Consider the following 23742-nt stretch of genomic DNA (forward strand, 5'->3'; position numbering starts at 1 on the left):
GTACTGGAGGAGGAACGTTCAGAAAGTCTGAATTTGACTAAAGTCTCCTTCTAAAACCCAGCCCCCTGACAGTCAACTGGCAGTGGTCAATGATTTTAAAGGCACTGACCATCATGGATGAAGCTACAATGTAGTAAATTTAAAACGAATCGGAGAAAATGTTTCTTCACTCAACGTGTAATTAAACTCTGGAATTTGTTGCCAGAGAATGTGGTAAAGGCTTAGCGGAGTTTAAAAAAGGTTTGCACGGCTTCCTAAAGGAAAAGACCATAGACCGTTATAAAATGGACTTGGGGAAAATCCACTATTTCTGGGATAAGCAGTATAAAATGTTTTGTACTTTTTTGGGATCTTACCGGGTATTTGTGACCTGGATCGGCCACTGTTGGAAACAGGGTGCTGGGCTCGATGGACCTTTGGTCTTTCACAGTATGGCAATACTTATGTACTTATGGATTGTATCTGACCCCATATTCTGTGCCAGGCCTAATCCGGTTACTGGCGTTGCATATCCGAGTATGCAACACTGCCAGAGTTGTCACTAGGGAAGTTGCAAAGGGAGCAGCCGCTCCCCCAAATGGATTTTAGATGAAATGGCGCCTAAGCGGATTGGGCTTGCAACCCGCCTATTTTACAAAAGGTCTGCTCCCCCAGATGTCAAAACCTGGCTACACTTCTGGACAGTGCCATGACCCAAACAACTATCCATGCAAGTATGGGATTTTATTTATTTGTTTATTTATTTGTATATTTGATATACCAGAAATATTGATCCTAGATAGGCAACGAAGTGATTAACACAACTAGAAAATAAAAATTTCCCCGTACTATCTGGACCTCTGCAGGGATGCAATTTGTCTAGTTCTACTTGACCAAGGAGTTACCTGGACACAGGCATTGAATATTGGCTATGTCCAGATAACTTCCAGATCTGCCCCAACTACCCCCCCCCCCCGACCACCCCGTGCACGAACCGGAGCGTTCCACAGCAGTCAGAGATGATATTCACCGGCAGTCTCTGGCTCTTGAATCGGACAGGGTATTTACCGGGGAGCAGCCTCTCCTGACTGGTTAAATCACTCTGAATATTTACCCTAGGTTGTTCAGATAGGAAATTGGGACCCAAACCCAGGGCCGCCGAGAGACTGGGCCAGGCCCAGGGCAAGGCCACCCCAGGACCCCGCTCCCCCCTCCATCCGCCACCGGGCCAGGCCCCCTGCATTGAAATGACAGCGCCTCTCACCTCTATGTGAAAGCGCTGCAGGTAGCAGGGCAGCAGATCGCTTCTCTTCGGGCCTCCTTCCCTCCCTGTGTCCCACCCTCGCGGAAGTTACATCAGACGAGGGCTGGACACAGGGAGGGAAGGAGGCCCGAAGGGAGGCGATGTGCTGCCCTGCTGCCTGCAGCGCTTTCACACAGAGGTGAGAGGTGCTGTCATTTCAATGCAGGGGGCCCGGCTCGGTGTCAGACGGTCAACGACGGAGGGCGGGTGGGACTGCGGCACCGGGCCCCCCCTGGAGTTTGACCCCCCCTGCCCCCTCTCGGCAGCCCTGCCCAAACCCCTAGCCTTTGCTCTGACCTGGAGATAAGCATGTGCTCCTGAATGTAGGCCAGAAACTGAGGGTGATCCTTACGGGCGATGTACAAACACTCCCCTTGGAGACAGAGGATCCTCAGGCAGTTCAGCATGTTAAAGAGGATGTCCGGCTCTTCGAAGCTGGCCATCTCCTGTGCAGACAGTCAAGGCATCAATGAATGTTCAAGAGCAGAAAACCAAAGAGAGTAACAAAGAAAGCTGAGCACTGAGAATGAATAAGGGCACCTGCAGTATTGTGTAAATTAGCTTCAAAGTCACCGGCAGCTGCTGGTAACAGAATTTCCTTTCCGTGTCATTTTTAATTGCTTAAAAAAAAAAAAAGAAAAACGTTAACAAATGAATGTTAATATTTTATCCACTTTAGTTAACTTGCATGAAAATTAACAAGTGCAAGTAAGGTAGGCTGTGCATATAGATAGATAGATAGACCAGAATCAGGGGATTATGTCCTTAAAAGGCTTATTCCCCAGGTTCAACATAATCAGAATTATACCTTACCATTATATGATTCAATGGACACTAAATACATATTATTATCTTTCCTCATTTTATTATTGATAAATTGTTAATTCTTCTTACTTAATAACTATTGCTGTTCAATTGTTATTCCTGTGCAGAAGGAATGGATTCTCAGGAGCTTAGTCAAGATCGGGAGGCGGGGCTGGTGGTTGGGAGGCGGGGATAGTGCTGGGCAGACTTATACGGTCTGTGCCCTGAAGAACACAGGTACATATCAAAGTAGGGTATACACAAAATTAGCACATGAGTTATCTTGTTGGGCAGACTGGATGGACCGTGCAGGTCTTTTTCTGCCGTCATCTACTATGTTACTATGTTACCTTTCTGTATATGTGTTGGTGTGATGTTTCTGTTTCTATTACAGATGACATGTTTTTATGTTATATTTCTCTTGGTTTAATTGCATATGTATATTTATGGTACCATACAAATGACCTAACAAAGTCAGCAAGTTATTTATTTGTTTCTATGCATACCTTCCCTGGGGAGTTCTTATCAACTGCAGGGATGAGCGATCCCCAGAGGATATTCATTTTATGTTTTTTTATATATACCTGAACTGACTTATTTATGCCATTTTACTTTATACGGGATCCCTTTTAAATAAAAGCTGTGTATTGCTCATTGTTAAAATGTTTTCTGCTCTAACTGTTACGCTGTTTACATTCACTTCTTTAGTTTTTTCATGAATATAAAGCCTATGGTATGTGTGATATCTGAAAGCTTTTCATTATTTCCGGAAGGGTGGAAGGCCAGATGTTAGGACTCAGGCTGTAAAAATACCAGCTAGGTTTAAAAATCTATGACTGGCTGAGCAAGGACTTGCTTTTCCTGCAAGTTAATAGTGTTCTATTCCACCACTGGAATAGTGGTGGGCCAAGCTACATAGCTTTGTACAGCTGAAAAGCACTGACTAGGCCTGATAACCTACTAATGGCCTTATAGATGAGTCTTAACAAAATCAGGTACAAATTGAATGTAGCACTTATTAAAATGGAGTTTGTCTTTCTATAAGATGAAACTGAGATCATAAGATGATAAAAAAAAAAAGAGGAAGTGAAACTGATATTGCTAAAAATAAGATGTTCTGGCAGAAGAGAAAAACAGTTGACAAAAGAGGAAATTGCGAAATAACTTGCAATAGCTAGAACGGAAAGAGTTGGGTACAGATGTACAGATGGCCGGATACGAATGTATGATCTCAGAAATTGTGAAATATTATAAAAAAATAGGTCCTGCCATAGACTTCTATTGAGAGATGAGAGTAAAAGAAGGGTGATTTGGGCTTAATTTCGGAGTCGTTCCCCAACACCTTGGAAGCAGCGAAAGCTCTGTCCGGTTATATCCAGAATCTGTCCAACTTCTGTACCTAACAGCTGTCCAACTGATTCTGTAATTTGTACCAACTTGAAGACTTGTCTTTGGGTAAGAAATAAAATGTACTTATCTTCCTAAAACTATGTTTGTCTTAATTTCTGGCTATTCCTCATTTCCCTTTCATTCTACAAAGTAATCTACAATATACAACTGACACTCATTGTCTATACAAATACTGTTACATTTTAATAGAATACATTTGGGTACATGGATACCAAGAATTCATTTAGATCCTGATAGACAGAAGACCATAGTCATGAACATTATCCTAGTCTTACACCTTCTAGTATCTACACAACAGAGATATCACTGGGATGGAATATCAAAAGGATTTAGGCAGGCGCCTCAACACATAGTGGAAGCGCAGACCCTTTTGTCCCTGGAGAAGAATATTCCTGGGGAGCAAAGAGGGCCCTTAGAATTTACAGTTCTTAATTTGCAAACTCTACTTATTTGCATCTCAACTTTATTACAGTATTATTTGTAAGCCACTTTGAGCCTGCAAATCAGTGGGAAAACGTGGGATACAAACGTGATAAATAAACAATAATGAAAAAAAGGAGTCTCCAAGTGAATAAATCAGAATGAGCTTGACAAATCAAAGCTTAAATGATTCCTTCAGATAATCTTGAAACATTTCCAAAGAAAGAGAGAGAGAGAAAGAGTCCTAAGCACTTCTCAGAATTAGAAAAGGTTCAAAGAGCAACCAAATGATTAAGGGGATGGAACTCCTCTCGTATGAGGAAGGCTAAAGAGGTTAGGGCTCTTCAGCTTGGAAAAGAGACAGATGAGGGGGGATAGGATTGAGGTCTACACAATCCTGAGTAGTGTAAAATGGGTAAAAAACCAGGGGACAGTCAATGAAGTTACATGGAAATACTTTTAAAACAAATAGGAGAAAATATTTTTCACTCAATGAATAGTTAAGCTCTGGAACTCTTTGCTGCAGGATGCGGTAACAGCGGTTAGAGCATCTGGGTTTTAAAAAGGTTTGGACAAGTTCCTGGAGGAGAAGACCACAGTCTGCTATTGAGACAGACATGGGGAAGCCACTGCTTGCCCTGGGATCGGTAGCACGGAATGTTGCAACTATTTGGGATTCTGAATGGAATCTTGCTACTCTTTGGGGTTCTACAGGGAATGTTGCTGCTATTTGGGTTTCTGCCAAAGAGTAGCAACATTCCATGCTACCAAACCCACTGCTTGCCCTGGGATCGGTAGCACGGAATGTTGCTACTATTTGGGATTCTGAATGGAATCTTGCTACTCTTTGGGGTTCTACAGGGAATGTTGCTGCTATTTGGGTTTCTGCCAAAGAGTAGCAACATTCCATGCTACCAAACCCAGGGCAAGCAGCAGCTTCTCCCTTGTCTATCTCAAATAGCAGACTATGGACTTTTCCTCCAGGAACTTGTCCAAACCGCTGTTACCACAGCCCCTTTCTCCAGAATTACCTTTTTACAGCGCAATACCCAGCCCCTGCATCTGCCCTCAGCACCCTTGTCCCAGCCCCAGCATCAACCCTTCTTATTAAATCAGCCCCTTCCCACCAGCTCAGCTCCCAGCCCCAGCACGTGCCCTCTTCTCCCGTTCTCAGCATTTGCCGTTCAGCCTCCTTCTCCCAGCCCACACCAGCCCCTTCTCCCATTCCAAAATGGGTCTCAGCATTTTTCTTTTCTTCACCCGCCTCCCCAACACATATGGTCCAGCATCTTCTCCTCTCCCTCCATCATCCCTTTTTGATCCCCCACCAGTGTACTACCCTCCCCCCCCCCCACTCACACACAGCTCTTTCTCACTGCCACCTGTCAGCACCAAAAAAGAAAAAAAAAACTGCCAGTACAGTGCTTTGTGCTTCAGTACTTTGCCAGGTTCTTCCTGAAGGAACCACCCCTCTGATGCACACTTCTTGATGCCACAGGGTTGGCCTGGCAGAGCCTACCTGAGCCCTGGAGCATGATACTCTATATTGGTTGCCCTTTTTGTTGCAGGGGGTGGGGGGGTTATTGCTGACAGTTGTGGTGGTGAGGAGCTGTGGGAGGAGGAAATATTTGAGGGGATGGGTGGTCTGCAGGTGGAGGAGAAGCAAGAAGGGTGATGCTGCATGGGAAAGGAGGAGAGAGAGAGGAAGAAATGCTTGGACCATGTAAGGAAGGGGAGGGAATGGGAGGCACTCTGTCCCTTGGCAGTGTAACAAAAAAAAACCCAGCTTTTCCACTGCTGCTTAGGGTCTGCTGGCAGCCAATCTGACCATTGAAAAAAAAACGACCAGGCCAACTGAAAACCGGGCCAGTTGGCAACCCTACTACACCCCCATACCTGAGATCTGCAATTGTGGTAAGAATCAGACTGTGCAACGCCTTTTGGTCTGCCCAGGACCTGAGGGTGCAGCACAGTGTGGGTTCTTCATAACGGCTGAAATGTGCTCGCCATTGTATGTATGAGTTTGGTGGATGGAAGGAAGCACCTACTTGTATTTTCAGGCGCTGCAGTGTGGTTTCCAGGGTTCTCTCCATGCTTGGTTGTGGAATTCTCCTCCTCTTCCCCTTCAGGTCCTATAACAAACTCAGGCCTAGTGAACAGAAGACTCTCCTCCAGGCTGTCTGTAGGTTCCTAAAACCATGAAACGGTTTCTGAATACTAGAAAATAAGCTTTAATGAAGCTGCCAGGACTGTGTTAGTTCAGGCAACGTCTTCACTCTTGCTCCTGCCCAAGGCCAGTGCAAGGAGATTAAGCGCTCTAGACAATAAATCACCTTGCAACCCCCTCCAATTATCTTTTAAGCCTCTTGGCCCCCAAGTAGCCATGATCACCCCCAAAACCACCCCTCCCAAAATAATCTAGGTAAGTGGGATACTAGAAACTGCCCACCCTCCCCTTCCTGTTATTTCTTTCAGTTTGTGTTATCATCAGGACTTGCTTTGCTTTGACTCTGCTGCACTTCAGAAACTTTGCCCTGATCCAGCCCTAAATTTGGGCCGGCCCTGCTGCTGCCTTTCTGAAAGAATCATCGCATTATCTTGAAGAATGTGTGCTAGTGTTCTGAAAATCTGGCATTTAACTAGAAACTCGGCATTTGGGGGGAGGGGGTTACTTACGACTAGCCTGATCTCCTCCTTGGGAGCCAAGCGCTCCAGTAGCTCGCATGCAGCTGATAGCAGAGAATACTGGACTGACACAAGGTTACTTCCACGGCCTTCTCGTCCTTCTGGCAGGTGTGAGAACCCCCCCATGGGGCCTGGAACACGTTGTTGATGATGGAGATGATGTCTTTGGACAAGCTGTTCTCCAAACCCAGGGTGATGCCATCATCTTGGCAGTTCCAATCTGAACAGAGGGAAAAAACATTACCGCCAAGACTGAGGAAGTCCAAGGAAGGACACAAAAGCTGGAATTAATCATAACCAGAAAGACTTGAAAGATTGGAATATCTGTTGAAACCTCAAAGTTGCCGTGAAAACGCTGATAAGCAACAGGAAAGAGGAGGAAAAAAACATCTCACGAAAATGTGAGCAACGAGCAAAGAAGTGAAGTAAACTCAAAGAGGATATCAAGAAGTCTTAATGTAAACAGCATAAAACGACCCAACACAGCCGTGTTTCGGCACAAAGGACTGCCTCAGGGGTCAGGTGAATATCTTGTTTTATGGTGGAAAAGCTTAACTCAAGAGAAAAGTCAAAGTTCTGGCTGTTGAACCTCTGTAAATTCTCAGTAGAAAAGACGTTGGGCTGCAAACACCGTCTGACCGGCAAACGTCGGTGACGTAAATAATGCAGAGGGTCAACAGTCAGAATTTTGACTTTACTCTTGAGTTAAGCTTTTCAGCCATAACACAAGAGATTCACCTGACCCCTGAGGTAGGCCTATGAGCCGAAACATGGCTGTGTTGGGTCGTTTTTATGCTGTTTAAATTTAAAGACTTCTTGATATCCTCTTTGAGTTTACCTCACATCTTGCTCGTCGTAAAACACTGGTAAGACCACAGAAAGGTGTCACAAAGACTTCTCCATACAGAGAGAACAATCAACCAAGGGCTATAGAGAAATATTTGCTCCAGCCTAGGTTCAACAGTTCTGAAGCAGCCAAGTGCTGTCCGGTTTCAGTATACAAAGTTTGCCACAGTCCCTCTAATTCTATAAATGGAGCACACAGTTACATGTACAATTGTACATGTACTTATAGAATAGTGCAACTGATGCTAGTAACTTAATTAATTAAATGTCCCTTGATTGGCTCTTAATTGGAGATAACCATCAATAGTTGGCCTTAATTCACACTAGATGGCACTAATTTGCAGTTATGTGTCTGAGTTACGACTAGGACTGTATTCTATAAAGTGTAAATTGTCTAGCAAGTAACTGCACAGGGGGTACTCATGTGGAAGGGGCATGGGCAGGTGTTCCAATGATTCTAGCATGCGCTCTATAGAGTACTATTAGCTACGCCTGCAAGATGCCGCATTTAGGTGTGTGTACTTAACACCCCAATGGGGAAGTCAGTAAAATACCGAGTGGAGTGGAGCGGGTAGACGTAAACCACTTTACTCTTTCCAAAAATACTAGGGTTAGGGGGCAACGCAAAGAAGCTACTAATAGTAAATTTAAAACAAACTGGAGAAAATATTTATTAAACTCTGAAATTCATTGCCAAAGAATGTGGTAAAAGCAATTAGCTTAGCAGGGTTTAAAAAAAGGGGTTGGATAATTTCCTAAAAGAAAAGTCCATAAGCAATTATTAAGATAGGGAAAATCTACTGCTTATTTCTAGGATAAGCAGCATAAAATCTGTTTTACTGTTCTGGGATCTTGCCAGGTACTTATGACCTGGATTGGCCACTGTTGGAAACAGGATACTGGGCTTGATGGACCTTTGGTCTGTCCCAGTTTGGCAATGCTTATGTTCTTATGGCTTAAGTGCTTGTACCTGTATGTTGGTGTCTAAGTGCCAACTTACGCTAGTATTCTATATGGTAATTGCACGCTTAGTTGTTGTTATAGAATTCATGCTTAGCAAACAAATTTAGAGGCCTAACATTAGGTGACCCTTCTTGAATTGACCCCAATGGAGTAATTCTAAAGCCTAGGTACTAATATTTATGTGCCCATTATGGACCAGATTCTATATATGGTACCTAAAAAATCCATGTGGAACACATTATCACCTAAGTGTATTCTATTGAGGCAGTGGGCAAAGAAAGTGTTAACTCTGATACATAAGAATGATATTAAAAGCTTGGTATTTGAATTGAATTCTTATTTCAAATTTCAACTCTTTACTCTGTAAGTGAAGTGAAGGTATGCCAGATGGTTCAGATTATATTGAACTCTAGCGTTGCCGGGCTGGGTTAGAAAGGTCAGAGACAGGAATTCTTTCACCCTGGTGAATGATGAAAGCTGGCTCAACTCTGTACATTATTAGGCATACTGAATAGTTTTGTAAGCAGGGCAGTTTGTTTAGGATTAAATAGAAAATGCTTAGATAGAAAATACTATTTAGAGAGAGAGGCAATAGATTAGAATTTAGAAGTTCTTGCTTATAAGGAATACTGATTCTGTGTATTTAGAATATGTTTTATTCTCTGTAATTGTATGTAGGATGTTTGTTCAACTCTGTGTACTTTTAAAATGATCCTTTGTCTGCTGTTTAAGACTGCAGTTGAGGAGATCAGCATATGTTTGACTTAGCCATAGTTCTGGCTGGTTCAATGATATAAGCTGATAGGTGAAGAGGTCAGAACTAGTCAGCTCTCTTCTCCTTGATTAATTATAGCTAAGTGTAGGACTGGCCTCCTGAAAGTAATAACAGACCATAGCCGTATGCTATTAAGTAAGACTGACTTTTGACCTCTTTAATGAATGCCAGAGTTTAGTTAGCAGTTAGTATGAACCAGACTAGGAATATGAGAATAACCAATCTCACTAGGGCCTCTTGGTCTCTAAGGGAACCCAGTTTAAGCTATAGATGAACATTAATCATAAGGAAAATATAAGAGTTCTGGAGACCAAATGTCTGGCTTAAGGGGCCCCAGGTTAGAGGTCAGTTTGAGGAATACCAAACCTATGTAACTGATATTTCAAAAGTAATGATTGGTTGAGGCAGGTAACCAATCTATTCCTTAACCAATTGGAGAGTAAGGGGGGGGCTAGGCTAGGCTGGATAGAACTGTATTTAAGTAGGAGCAGAAGCAGTTTACGTCAGAAGGAGCTCAGAAGAAAGAGAAGGACAGAAGGAACAGACAGAAGAAGGAGAAGACAGCATAAGAAGAGAAGCAGCTGAGACAAAGACACAGAGAGCTGAGAGAAAGACACAAAGAGAAGAAGAGACTTAATGCTGATGTCCTGCTTTGTTTGCTGGCAAATAAAGAAGATTACTTTCTCATTCTGGTGTGTGCTGTCTGACTCCTGAAGTATCACAAATTCATGCATCCATTCCTGCAACACTATAACATAGTAACATAGTAACATAGTAACATAGTAGATGATGGCAGAAAAAGACCTGCACGGTCCATCCAGTCTGCCCAACAAGACAAACATATGTGTATACCTTACCTTGATTTGTACCTGCCTTGTTCAGGGCACAGACTGTACGTCTGCCCAGCAGTACGTCCCGCCTCCCAACCACCAGTCCTGCCTCCCATCACCAGCTCTGGCACAGACCGTATAAGTCTGCCCTCCACTATCCTCGCCTCCCAACCACCAACCCCTCTTCCCCCCACCTGCTCCGCCACCCAATTTCAGCTACGCTTCTGAGGATCCATTCCTTCTGCACAGGATTCCTTTATGCATATCCCACGCATGTTTGAATTCCGTTACTGTTTTCATCTCCACCACCTCCCGCGGGAGGGCATTCCAAGCATCCACCACCCTCTCTGTGAAAAAATACTTCCTGACATCTTTCCTGAGGCTGCCCCCCTTCAACCTCATTTCATGTCCTCTCGTTCTACCGCAGAAGAAGTGGCTGCGGGCTGAGCTGATCCACTACCAGCGCAATGGGGGACATCTTGTGGTGAGAGAGCAGATTTCATGTTCATATTTATTACAAATTTCATTTTTTTTCTTTGAACCAACCTTTCTGATATGATGAAATGTCGACCGATACCCTAAAGCTTTCCGTTGACTTTTAATTCAAAGTACTAAAATGAATGTACACAGCAACCACATGACTCAACTCTCACAAGGAAGCGGGACTTGTGAATTATAATGGCTCTTCCTTCATTTCGTTCAGGAGTTTTGCTCCTGATCTTTTACGCTTCCAGTTCAATCAGAACCAGCCTCCACTAGGACAACAGTTCCATGAGCCTTCAGGTTCTGCTAGCCAATGTTTTCCCTGTATTTTTAACCTTTCTCTCTAACCCAACTATTCCAGCCAGGGTCCAGTCAACCCTGTTAGTGAATTCCCTTCACAATGGTCTTCCAAATTGCCCCAAAGCATTTTAATTGACAAGGGAAGGGTCTCATTACAGTTACCATACCTGCTTCAGAATTAAATCAAACATGAGAATGAAGCAATTCAGATTCATTTCGTCATCATCGCAGTCAAAGTCGATGGTTCTTCCCCAGGATGGCCAAAGTGTTTGAAAGGGCTGTGGAAGGGGCTGCGGAATGGACTCTGGAAAGGACTGGGGAAGGGGCTCAGCATGTTATGCTGGACTCGGCGCCCAGGATCTGAGGCAATGCTCCCCTGTAAGAAGAAAGAAAAACAGTCCTATGTGACTCTAACCTTTAAACACAGACCAGACCAGAAACTCATGATCAATTGTACTTGTTCGCAGACTTTTGAAAACATACCTATTTCAACAGGCCTATCCTGGTTAAAGTTTTAGTTGGGCATGTATCGATATATAAGTTTAGAGTATATTGAGGCAACTTTTATATATTGTTGCTGCGTTTGTTGCATTCATTTTAGTTTTGATTTTGATTTTATTGCTTGGTGATTTTTTTTTTCATTTTTATAATTATGTTTGTCTGCAAAACCATTATGTATATTATTTGTAACCCGCTTAGATTGTTCGGATAATACAGGATATAAGTCTGTGAAATCAATATAATAAACTGGAGTGGAGGAGTGGCCTAGTGGTTAGGGTGGTGGCCTTTGGTCCTGAGGAGCTGAGTTCAATTCCCGGCACAGGCAGCTCCTTGTGACTCTGGGCAAGTCACTTAACCCTCCATTGCCCCATGTAAGCCGCATTGAGCCTGCCATGAGTGGGAAAGCGCAGGGTACAAATGTAACAAAAATAAAATAGATACTATTGGAGATTCTACATGGAATGTTGCTATTCCACTAGCAACATTCCAGGCTGCGCAGGCTTCTGTTTCTGTGAGTCTGACGTGCAGGACGTCAGACTCACAGAAGCAGAAGCCTGCGTGGCCACATTGGTGATCTGCAAGGGCCGACTTCTACATGGAATGTGCTAGTGGAATAGCAACATTCCATGTAGAATCTCAAATAGTAGCAACAGTGGAGGAGTGGCCTAGTGGTTAGGGTGGTGGACTTTGGTCCTGAGGAACTGAGTCAATTCCCGGCACAGGCAGCTCCTTGTGACTCTGGGCAAGTCACTTAACCCTCCATTGCCTGCCACATTGAGCCTGCCATGAGTGGGAAAGCGTGGGGTACAAATGTAACAAAACAAAAAAATCAATCCAATGAAATAGGTAACATCAATGACAGGTCAACTGGAATAGTTTCAGGTTCAGTCCGCTACTTCATGCTTCACTTTCAGCAAGTGAGAGGGCAGTTCTATAACTATTCGCCAATAGTTCAACGCCTATTCCTTTACAAAAATACTAGTTGCATCACACCACTTTACTATATATATATTTATTTAACAGATTTATATCCCACATTTTCCCACTTAGTTGTAGGCTCAATGTGGCTTACACAATACCATAGAGGTAGGCTCCAGTTCAATAATACAAGTACATAGTACAGTAGTAAGCTACTACTACTACTACTACTATTTAGCATTTCTATAGCGCTACAAGGCATACGCAGCGCTGCACAAACATAGAAGAAAGACAATCCCTGCTCAAAGAGCTTACGATCTAATAGACAAAAAATAAATAAAGTAAGCAAATCAAAACAATTAATGTAAACGGGAAAGAAGAGAGGAGGGTAGGTGGAGGCGAGTGGTTACAAGTGGTTACGAGTCAAAAGCAATGTTAAAGAGGTGGGCTTTCAGTCTAGATTTAAAGGTGGCCAAGGATGGGGCAAGACGTAGGGCCTCAGGAAGTTTATTCCAGGCGTAGGGTGCAGCGAGACAGAAGGCGCGAAGTCTGGAGTTGGCAGTAGTGGAGAAAGGAACAGATAAGAAAGATTTATCCATGGAGCGGAGTGCACGGGAAGGGGTGTAGGGAAGGACGAGTGTGGAGAGATACTGGGGAGCAGCAGAGTGAGTACATTTATAGGTTAGTAGAAGAAGTTTGAACAGGATGCGAAAACGGATAGGGAGCCAGTGAAGGGTCTTGAGGAGAGGGGTAGTATGAGTAAAGCGACCCTGGCGGAAGATGAGATGGGCAGCAGAGTTTTGAACCGACTGGAGAGGGGAGAGTTGACTAAGTGGGAGGCCAGCAAAAAGCAGATTGCAGTAGTCTAAACGAGAGGTGACAAGGGTGTGGATGAGGGTTTTGGTAGAGTGCTCGGAAAGAAAGGGGCGGATTTTACGGATGTTGTTAAAGAAAGAAACGACAGGTCTTGGCAATCTGCTGGATATGAGCAGAGAAGGAGAGAGAAGAGTCAAAGATGACCCCAAGGTTTCGAGCTGAGGAGACAGGGAGAATGAGAGAGCCATCAACAGAAATAGAAAACGGGGGGAGCGGGGAGGTGGGTTTGGGGGGGAAAATGAGAAGCTCGGTTTTGGTCATATTTAATTTCAGGTGGCGTTGAGACATCCAGGCAGCAATGTCAGACAAGCACGCTGAAACTTTGGTTTGGATGCAAGGTGAGATATCAGGGGTAGAAAGGTAGATTTGGGAGTCATCAGCATAGAGATGGTAGGAAAAGCCATGGGATGAGATTAATGAACCAAGTATAAAGAAATAGAGGGGGTGGTGATAGAAGTCTAGTACGGTCCATATTTTGCTGTGTCGCAGGAAGTAGAAAGTTAGTTTGGGTCATGGGGTTAGGCCTTCTTAAACAAGTTGGTTTTCAGTAGTTTCCTGAAGTTAAGATAGTTATGGATAGATCTCACTGTTTTGGGCAAAGCGTTCCACAGTTGTGTACTTATGTAAGAAAATAAATATAAAATAAGCAAGCACACATATACAGTACAGGCCCACAGTTACACTTTCATCAGAGCAGGTGTACATTTGTGCAATCCTGGCTCAGTTCTGGGTGTATACTTTCCAGAGACACATATGCGTCTATGTTGCCTTATAAATAGCTCCTTTTTCCAACTTTGGTATAGGTACCCCAGTATAAATCAGCCCCTACCTATGCACACATCCCATTTGCAGCATTAATGTTCTACAAAGCAGCTTTCTGTCCCCTGTGATTTGCTTTAATTCAAGTGAACCCCAGATAGATCCATTTTGAGAACTGCTGCAGCAGAAGACTTTCGCTCACCACCTGGACATTGTTGAAAGAGGACATGACATACGTTGTCTGCATACTACAAATCAACCACAATGCTCTCTAATTAATTAATCAGTAGCAATTAAATAGGAGCCAGTCCAGTTCCATATGCAGATGCATATAAAATTAAGTTATTATACAAAGAGTAGAGCCCTCAGTAGACAGCAGAAGTCAAGGCACACCATTGCTCCAGGGCTACAACAGCAATGGTAGGCATCTTGCTCAAACACCTCAAATCGCTGCTAGCTGTAACATCCCCGGACGCTATCTCTTAGTAATCCTGCCTCATAGTGTGCATAAATATCTCTACAAAATATGTGATAATCAAATACGTAGCCCAAACAAATGTGTCAAAAGCTCATAAATTCAAACTTATCTGCAAACTTGAACAGCAGCTCGATATTTATTTATTTGTTACATTTGTATCCCACATTTTCCCACCTTTTGCAGGCTCAATGTGGCTTACATAGTACCGTAAACGGCGTTAGCCGATTCCGGTATGAACAAGGTGATATTGAGGTACATGTATGGTAAAGACCATTGGGGGGGACTTAAAGAGAGAGAGGAAGGATTAAGATATGTCCAGTTATGGTCTTTGGTTACGTTATGTCGCAGGTATCCCTTGCCAGTCAGGATTTCAGGATATCCAAAATGGAGTATGCATGAAAGAGATCTGTATATAATAGAGGCAGTGTATGCAAATCAAGATCATGCATATTCATTGTGGATATGCCAAGGGTCGATGAGATGCCCTGTTTTGTAACTTCCTCGGGAGCCGAAGTTGACGTGAGTCTGCCAAACCATCAAAACATTATACTGGGCTGAGATATTTACGCACAAAATGAGGCAGGATTACTAAAAGACAGAGTCCAGGGATGTTACAGCTAGCAGCGATTTGAGATGCTTGAGCAAGTTGGGCTACCGTTGACGCCTACCATTGCTGTTATAGCACTGGTATGCCTGGAGTCATGCTATTTATTAAGGACTCTACTCTTTGTATAATACCTTAATTTTATATACATCTGCATATACTATTCAATGCAATTCAAAACAGTTCTTGTATACTGCTAATATCCCCTTTCCAGGGTTCAATGCAGTTTACATTCTAGGTGAGACAAAAGCCGATAATGTTAGCGTGAGGTTTGAGAAACATCACAGACCATTGGATTAATGCATGAGACTAAAAACATTAAGGAAACGATAATGGATGATACTAGGAGGTAGAAGTCATGATGGATTGTTATGAAGCAGTCTTTGGAAAGAGAAAGGTTTTTAGCATCTTCCTGAAGTTGAAGTAGCTGTTTTCTGTTCTGATGGGAATAGGTAGAGAGCTCCAAATTTTGACTCCAAGAATGGGGAATAGAGAGCTGAAAATCTTCCGATTTTTAATTGTCTTTTGAAACGGTGATGCTAGCATCAGTTGTTGTTTCAGTCTGTTAGACTGGACCAGACATAGTGAAGCGGTCTTAGTCAGCAGTTCAGAGGTGAAGCCCTGTAGGATTTGAAAAACTAAACAAGCAGCTTTTACTTGAGTCTTTCTGCTAAGGGAAGCCAGTGCAGTTTGTTTAGATGAGTTAAAACACTAGTCTATCTATTCAATCTGTATATTAGTCTAGCACCTGTGTTCTATATGATTTTCCGTTTTTTCTGATATTGACACTTAATTCCAAGAAATAGAACGTTACAGTGATCCAAGTAAGGTAGGACTAACAGTTGAACTAGTAGTGCGAAGGCTCTTGGGTCAAAGAATGGTCTGACTAGACGTAGCTGTCTCATTTTGAATAGTGTTGTCTTTCATAGCTGGTTAATATGGGAAGCAAAGGTGAGTGAAGAGTCAAGCAAGACCCCCTAGTACTCTGGTTTCAGATTTGACTGTAAAGATTTGACCATTTGACCAGAGGACCTTGTTTTTTTGTGCATTCAATTTCAGTTTATTGGTCAGGGCCCAGGTGCTGACAGCAGTCATACCATTCACCACAGACTGAGTTGGATCTCTGTTTGATGCTGTCACTGGTAAAAGAAGCAAGATATCATGCGCAAAGGATATTAGTAGTTCATTAAGTCCCAGGTGTATTGAGGCAAGGGATGACATAAAGAGATTGAACAGGATAGGTGAAAGAGGAGATCCCTGGAGACCAGAAGTTGGAAAGTTGGTTGTTTTGCTTGACAAAATAACTTCAATTTGAAAGGAATTTGCTGAACCATTTGACCATAGTCCCGTTATTCCTATCTGATCCAGGCGTTCGAGTAGTAATGTGTGGTCAACCGCATCGGACACCACCGACATACTGAATTGGAGAAGAATTACATGGTCGCCTTTGCATAGATGTTGTTTGACATATGTAGTTAGAACTAGCAGCAATGTTTCCGTACTATGTGACGATTTGAAGCCAAATTGTGACCAGTGTAATGGAATTGAACTGGCTCATATTTAAGGACTACTGATTAATTAATTAAAGAGCATAGTGGTTGACTGATATTTTGTTTCTCTCTAATCAGAAGTTTTGAGTAAGGAGGTTTTTCTTGCATACTACAGAAGTATGTCCAGGTCTATGACCTCTGCTCTTTGAGCACCTTTCTATGGAGGTCTCAGATTTCACCACAGAACTACTGTGAATGATACAGCAATTACAACAGGATCTGATATAATGAGAAGCTGGAAACTGGCCTTTTTCCAGCTATCGTGTTACGACTACTAGTCAGGAGTTGCCCTATCTCAGAACCCATGACACCAAGAGATACAGTAGCGAGAAACGTCTACTGCAGCTGTGGAAACCCCCGCATTTTGACCCTGGCCTGGTTTGTTGAGTGTGCAAGACTGGAATTCCAGAAATAATCCTAAGTAGAGAGGTGTGGTAGCCGTGTTAGTCCACACCAACACCCATCCTGTTAGAATATCAATGAAATGCTTTGATATCCCTATGCATACCCCCACCCTCCCACTCTGTCAGACTGTCAAAGTAATGCTTTGATGTTTCTCTTATATTTTTTTTTTTTAATTTTTTGTTACATTTGTACCCCACACTTTTTCCCACTCATGGCAGGCTCAATGCGGCAGGCAATGGAGGGTTAAGTGACTTGCCCAGCGTCACAAGGAGCTGCCTGTGCTGGGAATTGAACTCAGTTCCTCAGTTCCCCAGGACCAAAGTCCACCACCCTAACCACTAGGCCACTCCTCCACTATCTGCTACCACATTTGCTTATTTCCGATCTGACGAAGAAGGGCAACCTTTGAAAGCCAATCAAGAAATGTATTAAGTTATGTCCAATAAAAAAGGTATCATCTTATTTTCTTTTCCATGTTTTATTTTGTTTGATTTCTAAAGAAATAATCCTGACATTAACAATAGAAAGCTGTAGGGATAATAATAATAATGAGTCTGTCGAATAAACACCCACCCTTCGAGTTGTGACATTCCCAGTCTGCTCACTCGCTCTGGCTTTTCTTTGATTCGCTAGCTCTTTGACGGAATTAACGCCATCAGAAAACATGCTGATCAACAGCTGCAGAGGAACGACAATATCTAGTTCGGATAATACCTGGGGAGAACAAAAATCAGTGAAAACCCTAATCATGAGTGATCACAATCTAAAATGTGAAAATGATAGAAGGTTGCATGCAAGCGAACCCACCACAAGGACCTCATTAGGTCCTCACCAAGCATCAGATGATGGACAGACACAATTCATTTTAGTTGATATATGGGGCTGTGTGCCTAATTAGAAACTTTGTAATATTTGATTTCTTTTAATTATTAAAGTTTCAACTATGAAGAATCCTATTTCCATAGTTTGCTTACAATACACTGATTGTACTCGGAGAGTAATTCTGTAACAGAGACCTATTTCATATCCATTCTATAAAGAAAAGTGGTTATCTGCTTTTCTTTATAGAGCACTACACGAGTGACAGAAAGCTCGCCAACATTTAAGGTGTGATCACTTACAGCAGCCCTATGGCTGATGTAAAGGCCCATGCCTAGAATACTATAATTTACGTGCATAATTGTGTGTTCCGCCCAATGTGATAAATAACAGCACAATGACAGTTTAAAATCACTTTCCCAGCATTTTATAATTAGGGATGTAATGACATCATTACACTAGCGCACACGCAACTGCCTCCTGAATTTCAGGGCTTCCTTTAGGGAGTGCAATGCAGATATCAGAACGTCAAGAGCCTGCACGGAATGGGATAAAACCTGTCCTGAAATATATAGAACCAATCAGCAACCCTTGGGACGCCGTAAGATTCTGGAGCACGGAAAGTGAGAAGGGGTCTGCACATATGTTTGTTTTTAAACCGTATGTGCTTGTTATTTTGTTTTACACCGATGGACATTCAGATCTTGAATTGAAATGTCAAAAAAGTAAAAAAAATTCCATGCTTCAGTCCAGCTGATAAAAATACCTCCCACTGACTCCTTACTTACAGAGTAAGAGATCAGCACACAGCAGAAACTTACGTGAAGCCAGAGCAAGGCTTGCTCTTGCACAGAGGCAGGGTATCCCGTGAACCGGCAACTAATAAATCCAAACATCTCTTCCATGGAAAAAGGCAGAGGGCAGAGCTCAATATCAAACATTTTACTGCAAAGAAGAAAGATGGGATGGTGTATTAGCTAAAATATTTCCTCAAGAGCAATGGAAGTGACAATCATAATATTCTAAGAAAAGATTAAGACTTAAGACTACATTGGACTATATTCTGCATTAGAAGCTTTCAAAGAACTTAACTTTGCTATGGTCACAGCCTCTGATTTCCTGTGGCACCTCAGAGATAGATTCTACAGAAAGTGCTTTAGACCAGTGGTTCCCGAACCTGATCCTGGAGGCACCCCAGCCAGTCAGGTTTCCAGGATACCCACAATGAATATTCATGAGAGAGATTTGCATGCAGGGGAGAAGTTTGGCAATATGTTTATGTTTATTCATAGAGCTTTCTGAGGACAGGTCACAGCAGTTTACAATGTCTGTGATTCAAGAACCCCTTCTCCCCCCCACCCACCCACCCACACCCTTACCTGAATCCCTGGTGGTATAGCAGTGGTCTGTTGAGACAGGAGCAATGCTCATTCATGCTTGCCCATGACCGCAACCATATCCAATATGGTAGCCCGACCTTTCACCATAGTCTTGCAGTACAGCTAGGGATCGCAATAGTATTACGAGACAATGAGGAAAGATCACAGCTGCCATACTGAATGCAGCTATGGCCATGGGCATGTACCGGAGATTGTACAATCTGTTTTGTGAATCCTGGTCCCAGGGAACTTAGCCAGTGGCCCTGACTGAGGGGTAGACCAGGGTTACAAGTGATTGAACTTTCAACCTACCTCAAGACTTCCCTGAATTCCTTGAGCTGATTATCCGGTACTTCTATCCTGATGGATTCCAGCCACTCGGGCATGATGCATTCCCAGACCGGCTGGTTGATGACATTGTAGGGAATGAGGCAGAGGATCCGATTCAGACCTTCTTTTAACTGAGTCACAGTGCTGCAAGATTTGTCCCAGTACCCACCAACCTGACAGGGTTAAAAGAAAGAATTAATAAATTACTGATTGATGAAGAACCAAGATTACAAGTGGGGACAAGCTGACGTTTATTTCTGGGTCAGCCCCCTTCTAAATTAGATTGTAAACCCACAGGGGTCAGGTAAATACCTTCTGTATCTGAATGTAACTCACCTTGAACTGGAAAGACATAAGCTACATACTTCAATCAATCAATCAATCCTATACAGATACAAATCAGTTGCATTTGTCACATAGAAACAATGTATGAGTGGTTTCTAGGTGTTTACATTTCTTAAAACTTGACAGTCTGCTCATAATTCAAAGGCAACAGAGCAGATCACAATTTACAATATCAAACACATTCAAAAATAAACCCACAAACATAAACACATTGGCACATTAGCAAAATATTACAAACAAGTCAAGAGAGGTACTCGTTGTTTTTGATTGTTTCCCAAGTTTGTAGTTCATGCCCTAAGCAAGAAGCACTTGCCTGATGTTCATTGGTCAGACGAGATGCACTCTATACTTGCCTGATGTTCATTGGTCAGACAAGAACTGATCATGCAATGCAGAATTTCATTGTGCTTATAGAGGGCACTCAGTTCTGCCTGCAGAAAACAGCTCAGCAGAGACCTCTAGTGACTCTACCAATATTAGGTGTGTGACCTTCTGTTTTTGCTTATTGTTTATTTTAATTAGGTTCTTTATAGCTTACAACCAAAGCAGTTAGCATAACATAACATTCTCACAATTCATGATGCAAGAATGGACCTTCCAACTGTAGGTGACAGTGGTTGGAGAAGACACCCTTTGGAGGAAAATTATGCTGGTATAAATACCAAGCCCAGTGGAGTAGCCTTGTCTTTGGCTCCCCCTCCCTGGTCACTATAGTACTTGGGCAAGGGAATTAGGCTTGGGTTTATTCTTCGTACTAACATCTAATTAAGAGAAGAAGGTTTCTGTCTGGCACAGTCTTTGGAAGTGGGAAAAGCATCAGAGCAACTCATTTTCTGCATTTGCAACAGGAGAGAACTGCAGTAGAGAACCGCAAGACTGCCACAGGAAAGGGAGAAAGAGTAACAAGATAAAGCTGAAAGAACAGCAGGGGCCAGAGAGATGGGTCCCAGGAGAAACATCTAGGCAGAGAATACCAGTAGTTGAATTCCCATCAGTAAAGGGAATATATACAAGGACTGTATCTGAAGGCTCAGAGAGCCATAATACAGAAATAAGATTTAGAGGGCAGCTCTCTACAAAGGACAATTTTCTTCGACCTCTAACAAGGCAGAAATTTGATAAGGAAACCTGCTAAAGACTGTAAGTATATAAAAGTGCCTTAATCTACTACTGATTATATATATTAATGCTGAGAAGTTGTCCCATGTTTTTTTCTGCATCGTCCAAGTTAAAGAAAACCTTTTCATTAGAGTTTAGAACTTCTGACCTGGACTGTCTCATTGAATGGAAGGAGAGTGATGAACGGGTGAATTGCTGTGTTAACTTGCCTCCCAGCTCCTGCTGGTCCTGGCCTTGACCTCACAAACCAGTTTTAAGAATACTTAAAATAACTTACCCTGATGCTCACTGGGTAAGAAAGGGTTACATGCTCTACCATGTACGTAATATTTTATTATTATTATTATTATTACTAGTAAAAAAAGGCCCGTTTCTGACACAAATGAAACAGGCGCTAGCAAGGTTTTCCTCGGAGTGTGTATGTTTGAGACAGTGTATGTGAGAGTGACTGTGTGTGAGAGAGAGTGAATGTGCGAGTGTGTGTGTGTGAGAGAGAGAGAGTGAGTCTGGGTGCAAGTGTTTCTGTGAGAGAGAGAGTGTGTGTGAGAGAGAGAGAGTGTGTTTCACACAGATACAGTGTGTGCGAGAGAGAGAGAGTGTGTGTGAGACACAGACTCTCTGTGAGACTGAGTGTATGAGACCAAGAGAGTGTGTGAGTGACTGTGTGACACAGAGAGTGAATGTGATACAGTGTGAGACATAGAGTGTGTGAGAGTGAAAGAGAAAGACATTGACTGTGAGAGAGAGAGAGTGTGTGAGAGAGAATGTGTGTGTGACAGAGATACCTCCCCCCCTCTCTGGTGTCAGCCCCCACTCCCTCCCTCTCTCTGGTGTCTGAGCATTTCTGCGCAGGATGCTAAGCTCTGGCTGTGCTTCAAGGAACTGACCAATCCTATTTAATAGAATGCACCTCCAACAGGACGTCAGACTCACAGAAGCAGAAGCCTGCGCGGCCACATTGGTGATCTGCAAGGGCCGACTTCTACATGGAATGTTGCTAGTGGAATAATAGCAATATTCCATGTAGAATCTCCAATAGTAGCAACAGTGAAGGAGTGGCCTAGTGGTTAGGGTGGTGGACTTTGGTCCTGAGGAACTGAGCTTGATTCCCACTTCAGGCACAGGCAGCTCCTTGTGACTCTGGGCAAGTCACTTAACCCTCCATTGCCCCATGTAAGCCGCATTGAGCCTGCCATGAGTGGGAAAGCGCGGGGTACAAATGTAACAACAAAAAAAAAAATACCTACTCAGCATAAATGTACAGGAGGAGAATCTCTTCAATTGAAAGGAAGCTCTGGAACAAGGGGGATTAAATAGGATGAAAGTGAAAGGGGATAGATTCAGAAATACCTGAGGAAATACTTCTTTACGGAAAGGCAGTGAATTCGTGGTGGAACGGCCCTCTCAGCGGAAGTGGTGGAGGTGAAAACAGTATCTGAATTCAAGAGACAAGTACATAGGATCTCTAAGGGAGTGATAGGGAAAGTAGATGGCATGCTTGATATCGGATAGCACCAGCGTTTGTATCTCTCATTCCATGAGAATTCTGGAGGCACATATGTATACGTCAATTTGAAGACCCCCGAAGAAGGCCGGTTGGCCGAAACACGGACTGTGTAGGATCCTAATAAAAAAAATTTTGGTGCTCTTACTCTTTGCGATTTGTATCTGGTCTATCTTGGCTATCTTCCGTTCTCTTTGTTGTTTCAAGTCCCAATATCAGCACTTAACTGGCCAAGGTAACCACATAAATAAGACAGCATAAAAGTCAGTCCTATCTTTATGTAGTTGACCGTAGCCAGTAAGTACTGAATATCACACTTAACCTGCTATGATTTCACCGGTTCTGTGAGCTCAGAAATTCAATGCTGGAGCCTGGACATGGCCCAGCACTGAATTTCTGGGGACAATGTCAGCGGCAGTCAGCAAACACTGATTGCTACTACCACCGGCTGAATATTGGGCCCATTATATTTTGCCAGATATCTCTCAAATATAGGTCATTGCTCTTTAGGTAAGTGCTAATAATACAAGCACACTATCGGGCTTATTTTCGAAAGAGAAGGGTGCCCATCTTCCGACACAAATCAGGAGATGGGCGTCCTTCTCTCAGGGTCGCCCAATCGCATAATTGAAAGCCGATTTTGGACATCCTCAACTGCTTTCCATCGCGGGGATGACCAAAGTTCACGGGGGCATGTTGGCAGCGTAGCGAAGGCAGGACTGGGGCGTGCTTAAGAGTTGGGCATCCTCAGTCGATAATGGAAAAAAGAAGGGCGTCCCTGATGAGCACTTGGCCGACTTTACTTGGTCCATTTTTTCTTGCGGACCAAGCCTCAAAAAGGTGCCTGACTGACCAGATGACCACCAGAGGGAATCGGGGATGACCTCCCCTTACTCTGCCAGTGGACACCAACCCCCTCCCACCCTAAAAAAAAACTTAAAATTTTTTTTGCCAGCCTCAAATGTCATACCCAGCTCCATCACAGTAGTATGCAGGTCCCTGGAGCAGTTTTAGTGGGTGCAGTGCACTTCAGGCAGGCGGACCCAGGCCCATCCCCCCCCCATGCCTGTTACACTTGTGGTGGTAAATGTGAGCCCTACAAAACCCACCAGAAACTCACTGTACCCACATGTAGGTGCCCCCTTTCACCCCTTAGGGCTATGGTAGTGGTGTACAGTTGTGGGGAGGGGTTTTGGGGGGGGGTTGGGAGGCTCAGCACACAAGGTAAGGAAGTTACGCACCGGGAGCAATTTATGAAGTCCACTGCAGTGCCCCCTAGGGTGCCCATTGGTGTCCTGGCATGTCAGGGGGACCAGTGCACTACGAATGCTGGCTCCTCCACAACAAATGGCTTAGA

At 43.3% G+C, this 23742-nt stretch overlaps 1 protein-coding gene across 1 annotated transcript in view; it reads right to left on the reverse strand.

Annotated features, from left to right (window-relative positions):
* LOC115477106 (protein unc-79 homolog) overlaps positions 1–21200 on the reverse strand; it is a 186710-nt gene extending 165510 nt beyond the window's left edge. The window contains 11 exon segments of the mRNA XM_030213720.1: positions 1580–1728; positions 1823–1902; positions 5965–6106; positions 6593–6645; positions 6648–6817; positions 10964–11051; positions 11054–11174; positions 17463–17603; positions 18530–18653; positions 19400–19590; positions 21159–21200. Coding sequence (XP_030069580.1) covers positions 1580–1728; positions 1823–1902; positions 5965–6106; positions 6593–6645; positions 6648–6817; positions 10964–11051; positions 11054–11174; positions 17463–17603; positions 18530–18653; positions 19400–19590; positions 21159–21200 — 1301 coding nt within the window.
* Positions 21201–23742: the final 2542 nt, after the last annotated feature.

Source organism: Microcaecilia unicolor, chromosome 9, assembly GCF_901765095.1.
Source record: "Microcaecilia unicolor chromosome 9, aMicUni1.1, whole genome shotgun sequence".
Classification (NCBI taxonomy): Eukaryota; Metazoa; Chordata; class Amphibia; order Gymnophiona; family Siphonopidae; genus Microcaecilia; species Microcaecilia unicolor.